At 39.8% G+C, this 14183-nt stretch overlaps 1 protein-coding gene across 1 annotated transcript in view; it reads left to right on the top strand.

Moving 5' to 3' along the window:
- Positions 1 to 14183, top strand: part of DNM3 (dynamin 3) — a 903988-nt gene that overhangs the window by 343652 nt on the left and 546153 nt on the right. Inside the window, exons 8-10 of the mRNA XM_007947116.1 lie at positions 2202 to 2337; positions 5716 to 5783; positions 10959 to 11097. Of these exons, the coding sequence (XP_007945307.1) occupies positions 2202 to 2337; positions 5716 to 5783; positions 10959 to 11097 (343 nt within the window). The remainder of the gene's footprint in view (positions 1 to 2201; positions 2338 to 5715; positions 5784 to 10958; positions 11098 to 14183) is intronic.

Here is a 14183-nt window from a genome sequence, read left to right as displayed (position 1 = left end):
AAGATTGAGGTTGTCAAAGAATTCACATTGCTTGGTTCTACAATCCATGCCAATGGAAGCAGCAGTCAGGACATTAGACGACGTGTAGCACTGGGAAGGTCAATCTCGACGGGATTCTTTCAAGTGCTGAGGAGCAAGGATGTCTCCTTGAGGACTAAGGTGTGCCTGACACAAGCCATGATATTTCTAATTGCCTTGTATGCATGTGAGAGCTGGATAATGAATAAGGAAGACCGAAGAAGAGTTGATGGTTTTGAGTTGTGGTGCTGGCGAAGAATGCTTAAAGTACTATGGATTGCTAAAAGAACTAACAGATCTGTCCTGCAGGAAGTGCACCCGAAATGCTCCTTGAAAGCGAGAATGGCTAGACTTCATCTCACCTGTTTTGGTCATGTTGTCAGAAGGGACCATTCCTTGGAGAAGGATGTCATGTTTGGTAGAGTGGAGGGTCGACAAAAGAGGGGGAGGCCTTCAACAAGATGGATTGATACAGTGGGTGCGATGATGGGGTCAAGTATAGCAGGGATCATGGAGCTGGCGTGGGATCAGGCAGTATTTCGTTCTGCTGTGCACAGGGTCGCTATGAGTCAGAAATGACTCGCCGGCACCTAACAACAACAACAAACATTTTCTCCCTATAGTATATTTCTTTGTTTTTTATCTACTACCTTAAAGTAATTCATTTATTCATTGAGCAAGTATTTATTGTCTTTCATGTGTTGAACAGGGAGAGATCATTAAAATATTTGTCCTTTCCCTTATGGGAGATACTGATAGATGTACAGGCAACAGTCATACACTCTGCTAACTGTGTTGCTGGATATCAGCTGAGGAAGCAAAAAGGTCCCTTTGATCTGGTCAATCATGAGAAGTTCTGGTGAACAGGATAATGAGTCATGAAAGGCTTCTTAGAAAAATTAATGCTTGAATTGAGTCTTGAAAGGCAGAAATTAGCCAGGTAAAGAAGCAGGAGGCAGAGAGGATGGTATTTGGCGCAAAGAGAAAAACAAGTGTAAGCACAGGAAAATGTTAATTTGAGAAACTGCAAATGGGTTCTATGTGGTTGGCTTAGAAGGTGAATGTGGGTAAGTGATAAGAGATGGGACTGGAGAGGCAGTCAGGGCCTGACCATAAAGACTATTGGGTGATATATTAAGGAGTTATTAAATTGTGGGGAGCCATTGAAAAACAAATCTGGAACTAGTTGTAAAGGGGTAAAGGGGTCACAGATTTGCATTGACCTGGCAGGGTGAGATCTGACTTTGACAAGGGGAAAACCTGAAAGCAGGATGGCCATCTAGAGGTGATTTTAATAATCCCAGTAAGAACTGAAGGTTGGTGACTAAAGTAGGGCCAGGGAGGATGAAGAGAAATAGATCTAGAATCTGAGAGATATAAAAGAGGTCAAATGAACAACTCTTGGTGACTCTCAAGGCATGGGGGTGAGGGAGAAGGAGGAGTGCAGGATGCCTCCACATTTCCTGCTTTGGGTTGGTGTCACCATCCATTCAAGAAAGAGTTCAGAAATGCAGGACAATCATCATGTTTAGGAGTGGAGTAAATTGAGGGGCTCAGCTTTGGGTATGTTGAGTTTGAGAAAGCTAAGTGGAGATGGATGTCCAATCAACAGTTGGGTACATGGCCAGTAACTTACGTGAGAGACATGGGCTCGAACTGAATGTTTGGAGAAACTAGTATCTTGATGATATTTGAAGCTATGGATTCCCGTGGAGCAATCAGAGGGAGTGTAGAGAACAAGGAGAAGAGGCTCATTTTGGGATGGTAAGTGGAATAGTACCTCATGAAGTGTGATGGGGCTTGACTGGAGTCGTTGGAACATTAGTGAGGGTGATACAATAGGAGCTGAGGTACATTTGACTCTTCTATATAAAATTTTCTGTAACTTTTACTTTAAGTGTTCTCTGTTGACTATTTCATGATTGCAACCAAATGGATAGAATGTAGTTAATGACAAATATATTTAAAATATTATTCTAATTGAATGTCTAAAAGAATCTGAGTAATGTGTATTTCATAAAATCATGTTTTGAGTGCTGAATAGAGTGCAGTTTTAACTCTGCCAGTAAGTGCCACTAAGAACACCAGGAAAGGATTCTAAAGAATAACTATAGTAAATTAAAATGAAAAGTACAAGGCCTTGCTACTTTAACTTGAATTTATTTATTTTTTCACAATTATAGGATGGTTCAACAATTTGCTGTGGACTTTGAGAAGAGAATTGAAGGATCAGGGGATCAAGTAGATACTCTGGAGCTCTCAGGTGGTGCTAAAATCAATCGTATTTTCCACGAACGTTTTCCCTTTGAGATAGTAAAGGTATTGAATATTATTTTCACCCTTCATTTCACTTCATTTCCATATTTTGTTCTTTATAACTGTTGATTAACTATTATGTGAGTAGCATGGGACTAAGAGAGTTCTTTAAACAAAACAAAAAATAAGATAAACCATATTCAGGTAATGAAATTCAGGAAAGAAATATTTCTTCTTGATGGTTCTGATTTTGTTTAATGAGATTTATCTACATTTTAGATCATTTCAACAAATACTAATTAAATTCCTATGATGTTTATTTGTTCTCTAATTAATTTAAGAGCTTTGGTGGTGCCGTGGTTAAAGCATTGGGCTGCTAACCCAAAAGTGGGCAATTCAAACCCTGTAGCCACTCCGTGGGAGAAATGTGAGGCAGTCTATTTCTATAAACATTTACAGCCTTGGAATCCCTATGGGGCAGTTCTACTCTTTCCTATAAGGTTGCTATGAGTCAGAATCTACTTGAAGGCAGTGGTAGTTTAATTAATTTAAAAATATTTTTAAGCTTGTACTATATGCCAGAGTTCCAGGTGTCAGCGATCAAGACAAAGAAGATTCTTGTTCTTCTAGTGACAAAAGTCAGAAAATTAACAAAGAGACAAAATAAGAAAATACCAAGTGTTATTATAGTAACAGGATGTGAAAGGGAGCGGTTGGGCGATCTGCTTTCAATGGGATGGTCAAGGAAAATCTCTCCAAGGAGAGATATTTAAAGCAGGACCAGAATGGCATGAAGGAGGCAGCCATGTAATGATCTGGGAAGAGGACTAGGAAGCAGCCTAGGGTGTGGCCCTAAAGCAGGACAGAGTATGGCAGGTGAAGAACAGATGTACTGGTGCAGAGCTGACTAAAGGGGGGACAGGTCTGAAATGAATTTAGAGAGGAAGGAAGTGCACAGTTCCTGTGGAGCTTTTTGGGTTTTGGTGAGGAGTTTACGTTTAACTGGAAAGTCATGGGAGTGCTTTAAGCAAGGTATGACCTAATTTGGTTCTAAATTTAAAAGAGCACTATGTCTGCTGGATTGTAAAGCAGTTGGACTGATTTCGGGGAGACAAGTCAGATGAGGAAAACAGTCATGCAAGGGCAAGGGTAGATGTAGTTTTTGTGGAGCCAGAAGCTTATACAAGAAGTCTGTCAGTGGCACAAATGGTTAAGTGCTGGACTAGTAACCAAAAAGCTGGGGATTCTAACCCTCTCAGAGGCACCTTGGAAAGACAGGCCTAGCGATGTGCTTCTGAAGGGTCACAGCCTTGAAAACCCTATGGAGCAGTTCTGCTTTATACATAAGGTTGACAGGAGTCAGAACTGATTCGAAAGCAGCTAATAACAATGAAGGTTATATAATTTGGGGGACCCCCTTTAGGAAAAATAGAATTATAAACATACAAATAGGCATAGGAACTTAAGGAACTTGTGCAAGGGAGAGGCCCTGAAGCTTAAGTTCTTTGTTTTCATAGTAAAAATGCTCCGGGAAAGAGATGGCTGAGAGAAATGGATGGATTTGAAGTTTTTGGAGGCAGGGTCAATCGGATTTAGACTGATGTGGCAGTTGGGAGAAAGAAAGGAATCAATGATGGGAGAAAGATTTGACATGCAAAACCAAGTGAATGATGGTGTATTAGGCTGGGTTCTCTAAGAGAAGCAAACCAGTAAAGCTTATATATATGTATAGAGAAAGAGAAATTTATCTTAGAAAAATGGCTCACACACTTATAGAAGCTGGCAAGTCCCAAGTTCTTGGATCAAACGTCAAGCTGGAGGCTTTTCCCGACTCACCCAGCTGCAGGGGCTGACGAACTCAAGGTTGGCAGGCAGCATGCCGTCTGTTGACTCCAACGAATGATGAATCCAAGATCTCCAGGGTGAATGGTGGATTGTTCGCTCACAGACAGTTGTAGGCAGCACAACAGGATCCTGATCCACAGAAGAGTGTCTCTTTTCCCAGGATGTCTATAAATATACTGGAAGCAGGCCACACTTCTAGGAAAACTCCCTTTCAATGGATGGGCTGGTCAAAACATACATCTGATCCATCATTGGAACAACCCACAGGACAATTGCTTAAACCACACAGAATTGTGGTCCAGAATTGTTGACACACAGCTTCAACTGTCACAGATGGTGACCACAGATGCGGAAACCTGAAGAAAGCTGTGCTTGTATAGGCATTTGAATTAGGAGTTCTGTTTTGTATATGTTAAATTTGAAATACACAGCTGTGAGCTCTGGTGGCATGGTGCCTGAGGCATTTGACTGCTAATGAGAAGGTCAGTGGTTCAAACACACCAGCTGCTCTGTGGAAGGAAAATGGAACAATTTACTTCTGTAAAGATTTACCACCTCAGAAACCCAAAGGGAGTCCCTATGAGTTGATGGCAGTGAGTTTGGTTTGGTTTAATACACGGCGGAGTAGTTTTAGGGACTGATTATCATGCTTGCCTCACCTGCAAAGAGGCACATGCTTATATGTTGGTGTGGGAGGCAGATCATAAATAGATAATTTCATTAAAATATGCTAAGTAATATGATAAACTTCAGTGTAGGGTGCTATGGATACACATCCCATAGACATAAATCCTAGCCTGGCTTCCAAGATGAGTCTGGAAGGTTGAATTAGTTAAGAAAGGAACAGGAAGGGTGTGGGAGAACGGGGTCCAGACAGAAAGAGAGGATTAGTTAAAGGACCTGAACTTCTCAGGGAGCATGGATAGAGAACTAAGGCAGTTCTTTGTTCTATGGTTTAATGTGTGAGGGGGAGAATGGGTGGACAGTGAGGCTGGAGAAGTTAAATCTCAGAAGTAAGGGGCTCTTGATATCCTTTCCAGACCTAAGCTTTATGATGCTTTGATTCTACATTCAAATAAATTTTAAGTACTTAGAACTCCTGGGAAATGTCTATACAACAATCTATCCTGTGTTGGATTAATAAAATATCATTCATTTCCTTTTATAAAGAGGCCTTAAATTCAGGTGGTTAAAATGGCCAGGGAGAAAAGCCAGCCATTGTTAATCTCCAGAGAGCTGTATTGCTATGCATGTCAGGTGACACAGTCATTTATTTATTCATTTGCACCATCAAATTTGGTATATTCAGCAATAGAATAAAGAATTATGTATTTCAAATGAATGGCCACATTTATGTCCAGAAGGCATCTTTTATGCATAGTACTCCTTATCTACTGCACTAAGGCTCCCAGAAATTCCTAGTGTTGTATGTTGCCTTGGACTTTATATAAACAGATGTTTCTGTTATTAATAACTGTTAATAAATGTTCCCATTTATTAATAACTAAGTTGAGTTATTCTCATTCTTTAATATTCAACAATATTATCATTCAAAGGAATGAAGTATCATAACCGCAGCTCATTTTGCATCTGCAGATGGAATTCAATGAGAAGGAACTGCGAAGAGAAATAAGCTATGCAATCAAAAACATACATGGCATCAGGCAAGTGGTTTACATTTTTCTTGTCTTCAGTTCAAGCTGCCAAATGAAAATCCATATTTATAAATGACTAGTAAAGTAGCCTTTTTACCAACTGTGCAGAGTAGAACACAGAGGTGGGAATAAGAAATAGGAAGTCTTATTTTGGGTTCAGTAGTAATTTCTCATATTGCCATAGCATTTTTCAATTAAAAATAAAACACTGCGCTTAAGGCACTGTGCTTGGCACAATAGGGGAGATACAGAAGAGCAAGCCTGTTTTCAAGAGCCTTACCTTTTAGTGAGAGAGATTCGACATGCTCACAAGTAATAATTACTTACACAGAGGAAAGACAGATTAATTTTGCCAGGAGTTGTGGATCATGATTGAAAAAGATTAGTAGAAGTGGTAACTTTTGAGTTGAACCTTGCCTGTTTAGACAGCAAGAATTATTTCAGTTGTCAAAGGTGTATTGTGTGTGTGTGTTTGCTGTGGTGGGATATAATGAAAATTAAGAAGATGTGCTTTGGTTACCTAGTGCTGCTCTAACAAGAATATACCACAAATTGGATGCTTGAACAAACAGGAGTTTATTCTCTTACATTTGGGAGACTTTAAGTTGGAGTTCAAACTGCCAGGCTCTAGGCGCTGGATGAAAGCCCATCAACCTTGGGCTTCAGCTTCTGTCTCCTGCTCTTGGCCCACTGGAGATGGAGGCTTTTCTTCACTCAGGTGCTGGCTGCAGAGACGGACAAGCCCAAGGTTGATAAGTAAAAAAGCACAGTCCTGATGTTACCAAACTACATGGCAGGCCATTAATTCAAGTCCATTGAAAGTCCCAAGGTCGGTAGAGCATGGCAGCCTGCTAAACAATGACATGGCTACTTGCAGGGTCCAAGTGTGCCATAGGCTAGAGACCACTCCCCAAGGCTTCTCCTTATATACAGGAAGCAGACCACATCCCTAAAGCAGCTACTCGGCTGTTCACAGTAGATTCCACCATGGAGTTGATTACCAGTCTTATCATGGGGAATACCACATCCAGCTGTCCATCCACTCAACCAGGCCTAGCCAAGTTGACACACAAACTTAACTACCACAGGATGGGAGGATGTAATGGAGGTTGTTGATGCTAGAGAATAAAAGAAAGCCAAGAAAACCCAAGAGGGCAGTTATACTGTGTCCCATGGGGTTGCTCTGGTGGTCTCGACAGCACCCAACAATAAAACAACAACTACACTGGTAGGGAGAGTCGTTATTATATATCTTTGTGTGCCCTACAAGGACTATCTCTATCCCTTGTTCAAGGATGGCACTCAGTGTTAGCAGAACAAGGAAGGAAAAACTAAACATCTATTCTATCAGGTCCTTAATGGGCAAAGACAGCTTCTATTATACTAAAATTTGACAGAATCAAATAGGAACAAAAGTTTTCAAATTTAATATACTTGAGAGCCTAATAATCACAACATTAGTATGTCTCATACTCAGGACATTGTACACTTCTTATTATCTTACAGGCAAATTAGCTCCATAATAATAACTACTGATTTTTTTTTGTTGTTGGTAAGTTTGCAAATTAAATCTACAATACTCCATTACTGAGTTTTTATTTGTTATATTTAACAAAAATGTACTTGGTAAGATTTTAAAAGCCAAGTAAAAGTATTGTATTTGGCTAAGTGAAAGTCCCTTTAAGGCCCCCAAAATGTGATTTGGTTCCACTTAGGGTCAATCTTCACCCTCTTCGGTTCTGTTCCCAACATGGTCTCAACTTGTCCGTTAGCCAGAAGCTGAAACACAACTAACAATAGAAAGATGACACCTGAGTTCATCTATGAAGTAGGCAACCTAAGTTTTATTAACACAAATTCAGGACACCTCAATTTAACACTGTTGTTGTTGTTCGTTGCCATCTGTTAGATTCTGACTCATGGTGACCTCATGTGTATCACAGGAGATTCATGCTTCTTAGGGTTTTCAAGGCTGTGACCATTCAGAAGCAGGTCTCCAAGCCTGTCTTCTAAGGCACCTCTGATAGGGTTTAAACCCAGTCTAGTAGTGGAGTACTTAACCATTTGCACCATCCAGGAACTCTTTCAGTTTGATACATGCTCCATTAAATAACGTTTAGGTTTCTGCACATGAACTCAAGATGTATTTTAAAATCATATTTTCCTGTCATAGTTCTTTAAAGAAAGCAAATTAAAATAATCATCACTAAGCATTAGTGAACTGAAATAAACTGATTTTGGCCATTTTGAATCAGACAACCATATGATCTACTGTGCTGGGAATGACAAATTGAAGGGGACTGGCATGGCATTCATTGCCACAAAAAATGTTTCAAGATCTATCCTGAAGTATAGTGCTGTCAGTGATAGGATAATATCCATATGCCTACAAGGAAGACCAGTTAATACTACTATTATTCAAATTTACACACCAACCACTAAAGCCAAAGATGAATAAATTGAAGATTTTTACAAACTTCTTCAGTCTGAAACTGACCAAACATGCAATCAAGAAGTATTGATTATTACTGGTGATTGGAATGTGAAGGTTGGAAACAAAGAAGACTGGTAGTTAGAAAATATGGCCTTGGTGATAAAAATGACACTGGAGATCACAGGATAAAATTTTGTAAGACCAATGACTTATTCATTGCAAATACAACATTTCAACAACATTAGTGGTGGCTATACACATGAACCTTACAAGATGGAATACACAGGAATCAGATTGACTACATATGTGGAAAGAGGTGTTGGAGAAGCTCAGTATCTTCAGCCAAAAGGCCAGACAAGGTGGAACAGACCATCGATTGCTCATATGCAAGTACAAGTTGAAGCCAAAGACAATTAAAACAAATCCACAGTAGGCAAAATATGACCTTGAATGTATCCCACCTGAACCTAGAGACCATCTGAAGAATGAATTTGATACATTGAGCATTGATAACTGAAAACCAGAGGAATTGTGGGATGACATCAAGAATATCATCCATTAAGAAAGCAAAAGGTCATTAAAAAGACCACAATGGATGTCAGAAGAGACTCTGAAACTTTACTCTTGAATGGAAAGTAGCTAAAGCAAATGGAAGAAGTGACAAGATAAAAGAGCTGAACATAAGATTTCAAAGAGCATCTCGAGAAGACAAAGCCAATTATTATAATGAAATGTGCAAAGACCTGGAGTTAGGAAACCAAAAGGAAGAACATGCTCAGCATTTCTCAAGCAGAAAGAACTAAAGAAAAAATTCAAGCCTTGAGTTGGAATATTGAAAGATTCTATGGACAAACTATTGAATGGTGCAGGAAGCATCAAAAGAAGATGGAGGGAATACACTGAGTCACTGTACCAAAAAGAACTGGTTGATCTTCATCCATTTCAGGTGGTGGCATATGATCAAGAACCAATAATATTGAAGGAGGAAGTTGAAGCTGCACTAAAGGAATTGGCAAAAAACAAGGCTCCAGGAGATGGAATATTCACTGAGATGTTTCAATAAATAGATGCTGCACTGGGGGCACTTACTAGTCTATGCCAAGAAATTTGGAAGACAACTACCTGGCCAACTGACTGGAAGAGATCTTATTTATACCCATTCCAAAGAAAGGTGATCCCACAGAATGTAAAAATTATCAAACATTATCATTAATATCACATACAAGTAAAAATCTTGCTGAAGATAATTCAGAAATGGTTGCATCAGTATATTGACAGGGAACTTCCAGAAATGCAAACTGGATTCAGAAGAGGACATGGAATGAAGGTTATCCTTGCTGATGTCAGATGAATTTTGGCTGAAAGCAAAGAATACCAGAAAGATATTTCTCTCTCTCATTGCCGTGGAGTTGGATCCAACTCATAGCGACCCCTCCTTGGGTTTCCGAGGCAGTATCACTGCAGAAGTAGATCACCCAATCTTCCTCCCGAGGAGTGACTGGTGGGTTTGAACTGCCAGGCTTCTTGTTAACAGTCAAATGCCTTAGGCACTATGCTGCCAGAGCTCCTGAAAGATATTTACTTGTGTTTTATTGACTATGGAAAAGCATTCAACTGTGTGGATCATAAGAAATTATAGATAATGTTGGGAAGTACTGGAATTCCAGAACACTTAGCTGTGCTCATGAGGAACCTATACCTAGACCAGGAGGCTGTCATTCGAACAGAACAAGGGGATAAAGTTTAAACCATGTGGTTTAAAATCAGGAAGGGAGTGTGTCAGGGTTGTATCCTTTCACCATACTTATTCAATCTGTATGCTGAGCAAATAATCTGAGAAACTGGACTATATGAAGAAGAATGTGGCATCAGAATTGAAGGAAGACTCATTAACAACCTGTGATATGTAGATGACACGACCTTGCTTGCTGAAAGTGAAAATGACTTGAAGCACTTACTGATGAAGATTAAAGACTACAGTCTGCAGTACAGATTATACCTCAGCATAAAGAAAGTGAAAATCCTCACAACTGGACCAATAAGCAGCATTATGATAAATGGAGAAAAGATTGAAGTTGTCAAAGATTTCATATTACTTGTTTCCTCAACCAATACCAATGGAATCTGCAATCAAGAAATCAGATGCCATATTGCACTGGGCAAAGCTGTTGCAAAAAACTTCTTTAGAGTGTTGAAGAGCAAAAATGTCTCTTTGAAGACTAAGGTGTGCCTAACCCAAGCCATGGTATTTTCAGTGCCTCATATGTTTGTGAAAGCTGGATGATGAATAAGGAAGACAGAAAAAGAGTTGATGCATTTGAGTTATGGTGTTGGTGAAGAATACTAAAAGTACCATGGACTGCCGGAAGAATGAACAAATCTATCCTGGAAGAAGTGCAGCTGGAATGTTTCTTGAAAGCGAGAGTGGCCAGACTTCATCTCAGTTACTTTGGTCATGTTGTCAGAAGGGACCATTCGCTGGAGAATGATATCATGCTTGATAAAGTGGAGGGTCAGTGAAAATGGGAAAGGCCGTCAAGGGGTTGGATTGACACAGTGGCTACAGTGATAGACTGAAATAGAGCAGTGATTGTGAGGCTGGCGCAGCACCAGGCAGTGTTTTGTTCTGTTGTACCTAGGGTTTCTAAGTCAGAGCTGACTCAACAGCACCTTACTTTAAATAATAACTAAAATCATTCTATATTACTCAATTTTTCAATTTAATATATTTCTTTCTTTCTTGCATTCAGGACAGGGTTATTTACTCCTGACATGGCATTTGAAGCAATAGTCAAAAAACAAATTGTGAAGCTGAAAGGGCCTTCTTTGAAGAGTGTAGATCTGGTAATACAAGAATTAATCAACACTGTCAAGAAATGCACCAAAAAAGTAAGTGTGAATTATTTAACTTTTCACAGCTGACTACTTGATTTTGCCACCTTTCCTATCCTGCAGCATGATTCTCTTTCTTTGCCCTCTACCTTTTGTCACAGAAGTTTGTTTGTTTTACCAAGAGGGAGGATTGTGGTAAATACTAGGTGGGAATTGCTTTCATGATAGATGGGAATATTGTTTTCTGTCGTTCCATTCCATCTGGTCAGCTTAGACAAGAGTGTATTTTAGTCAGCTATTTTTTTTCTTATGTTTTCTCTACTTTTTTTATTTACTTTTATTTTTTATTGTGATTTGGGTGAAAGTTTACAGAGCAAATTCACTTTCCATACAGCAGCTCACATATACTTTGTCTGTGAAGTTGACTGCAATTTACCACAATGTAACAGTTCCCCTCTCACTTCCTCCCCATAGTTACCATTACCTGTGTCCTTCCCTCCCATGCACTCCTGCCCTCCGAGCTGTCTCCCTATACATACACAGCCCATCTATTCTCTCATGATTGTTCTCTCCAAGGAGTGTATCTACCTAATGCAAATGGTCAGCTCATATGCTTGTCTTTTGCTTGGCTGGAAGCCACAGGAATGGGTTCAATTCCAGACTTGAAGGGCAGCTAGGAACCATTTTCTCAGTAGTTCTACCAGGGTCTATCAGACCAGCAAACCTGGTACAACCCCTCCTTTTTTTTTTTTGAATGATTTTGAGTTTTGTTCCACATTGTTCTCTCATTCTATCCAGGATCTCCTACATAGATCCCCCTTCCAGTGGTTGACAGTGGTAGCCAGTGGTAGCACCATCTAGTTCTTCTGGTCTCATAATCATATAGGCTGAGGATTGCATGGTTTAACCAGTTTCTTGGACTAATTGTTTCCAATGCATCTTTGGTTTTCTTCATTCTTCTTTGCTCTGGATAAGGAGAAACCCATTGTTGCATCTAGATGGCAGCTTGCTAGCTTTTAAAATCCCGGTCGCTACTTGCCAAAGTAGGATGTGGAACAATGTTTTGTGTAGTATGTTAAGCCAATTGAGCTTAATGTTTCCTGCAACTGTAGTCTCAAGCCCACAGGTCCAACTACTTGCTCTCTCTTGATAGCTGGCTGTAGCTAAGAAGTGACTACAAACTTATCCCATGTCAGCTCTACACCTGGGAAATCTTACAGAACATCCAATATACTTGTAGAAACATTGTCTGCTAACCCTACATGGTCTTGGGCACGCTACCCCCTGCCTAGACATACCTGATTGTTCAACCTGTACACCCATCTATCCACCTGTATATCAATGTTTGCCTTCACTGACAATGCAGTACTGTATGTGCAAAAGAGTTCATCTTTGTTGTCAGTACCTCCTATGCACCTCTGTATGCCTTCCTCTTCTTCAGTGCCACTGTGTTGATCACTCACCTTTGGTACATTTCCCTTCTCTTCGCCCAAATCAATACTTGTCTCTACCTATCTAACAGTGTTCCTTCCCTTTCCCTTCCACCCCTGGTAACCAACAAAGAAAGTTTCCTTCCATATATAAACGTTTCCTTGACTTTTTATAATAGAGAATTAATACTATATTTGTCCTGTGACTGACTTATTTCACTCAGCGTAATGTCCTACAAGTTCATCCACGTTTTGCAGTGCTTTGTAGATTCTACGTTACTCTTTAGGGTTGCATAGTATTCCATTGTGTATGTACTATAGCTTGGTTATCCATTCTTCTGTTGATGGGCACCTCGGTGGTTTCCATGTTTTGGCTATTGTAAATAGTGCTGCAATGAACACGAGTGTACATATATCTGTTCTTGTCTTGGCTCTCACTTCTTTAGGATATACACCTAGTAATGGAATGGCTGGGTCAAATGGTGTTTCTAATTCTAAGTAATCACCATGCTGCTTTCCACAGTGGTTGTATCATTTGACAGTCCCACCAGCAGTGTATGACAGTCACAATCTCTCCACATCCTCACCAGCATTTATTATTTTCTCTGTTGAACTTTGTTCCTAGTGCTGGGGCAAGATGGTATCTCATTGTTGCTTTGATTTGCATCTCTCTAATGGCATAGTGGCTAAGGCACTTGACTTCTCATCAGATGGCTGGTGGTTCAAACCCATCAGCCACTCCTCGGAAGGAAGGTTGGGCAATCCTATTTCCGTAGTGATACTGCCTTGGAAACCCAAGGAGGGGTCGCTATGAGTCAGGGCTGACTCGACGGCACATAACAACAACAACAACAATGGCTTATGATCATGAGCATTACTTCATATGTTTGTTGACTGGCTGAATATCCTCTAGGGTGAAGTGTCTATTCATATCTTCTGCCCATTTTTTATTTGGATTATTTGTCTTTTTGTTGTTGAGGTGTTGGAGTTTTCTATAAATTCTAGAGATGAGTCCCATGTCAGATATGTCATTACTGAATATTCTTTCCCAATCTGTAGGTTTTCTTTTGACTCTTTTGGAGAAGTCTTTGGAAGCACATAAAAATTTAATTTTTAGAATGTCCCATTCATCTAGTTTATCTTCTACTGTTTGTCTGTTTTGGTTTATGCTTGATAGTCTACTTATGCCATGTGTCAGGGCCCCTAAATTTGCCCCTAGTTTTTCCTTGAGGAACTTTATAGTTTTAGGTTTCACATTTAAGTCTTTGATCCATCTGGAGTTAGTTTTTGCGTGTGGTGTGAGGTGCAGATCTTGTTTCATTTTTCTGCAAATGGAGATCCATTTTTGCCAGCACTGTTTATTAAACAGACATTCTCTTCTCCATTTACTGGATTTAGGCCCTTTGTCAAAAATCAGCTGGCCATAGGTCGATGGATCTATTTCTGGGTTCTCAGTTCTATGCCATTGGTCTGTGTGTCTGCCGTTGTGCCAATACCAGGCAGTTTTGACTACTGTGGTTGTAGAGTAGGTTTTGAGATCCGAGAGTGTTACACTTCCTACTTTGTTCTTCTTCAGTAGTCCTTTGCTTATCCAAGGTCTCTTTCCTTTCCATATAAAGTTAATGAGTGGTTTTTCTATATCCTTAAAGAATGTTGATGGGATCTGGATTGGGATTGCATTGAATGTATAGATTGCTTTGGGTAGAACTGACA

This window comes from Orycteropus afer, unplaced genomic scaffold (genome assembly GCF_000298275.1).
Source record: "Orycteropus afer afer isolate SDZICR_OR568_19922 unplaced genomic scaffold, OryAfe1.0 scaffold00175, whole genome shotgun sequence".
In the NCBI taxonomy this organism is placed as follows: Eukaryota; Metazoa; Chordata; class Mammalia; order Tubulidentata; family Orycteropodidae; genus Orycteropus; species Orycteropus afer.
The sequence above is the reverse complement of the archived record's forward strand: the minus strand, read 5'-3'. Positions and strand labels throughout refer to the sequence as shown.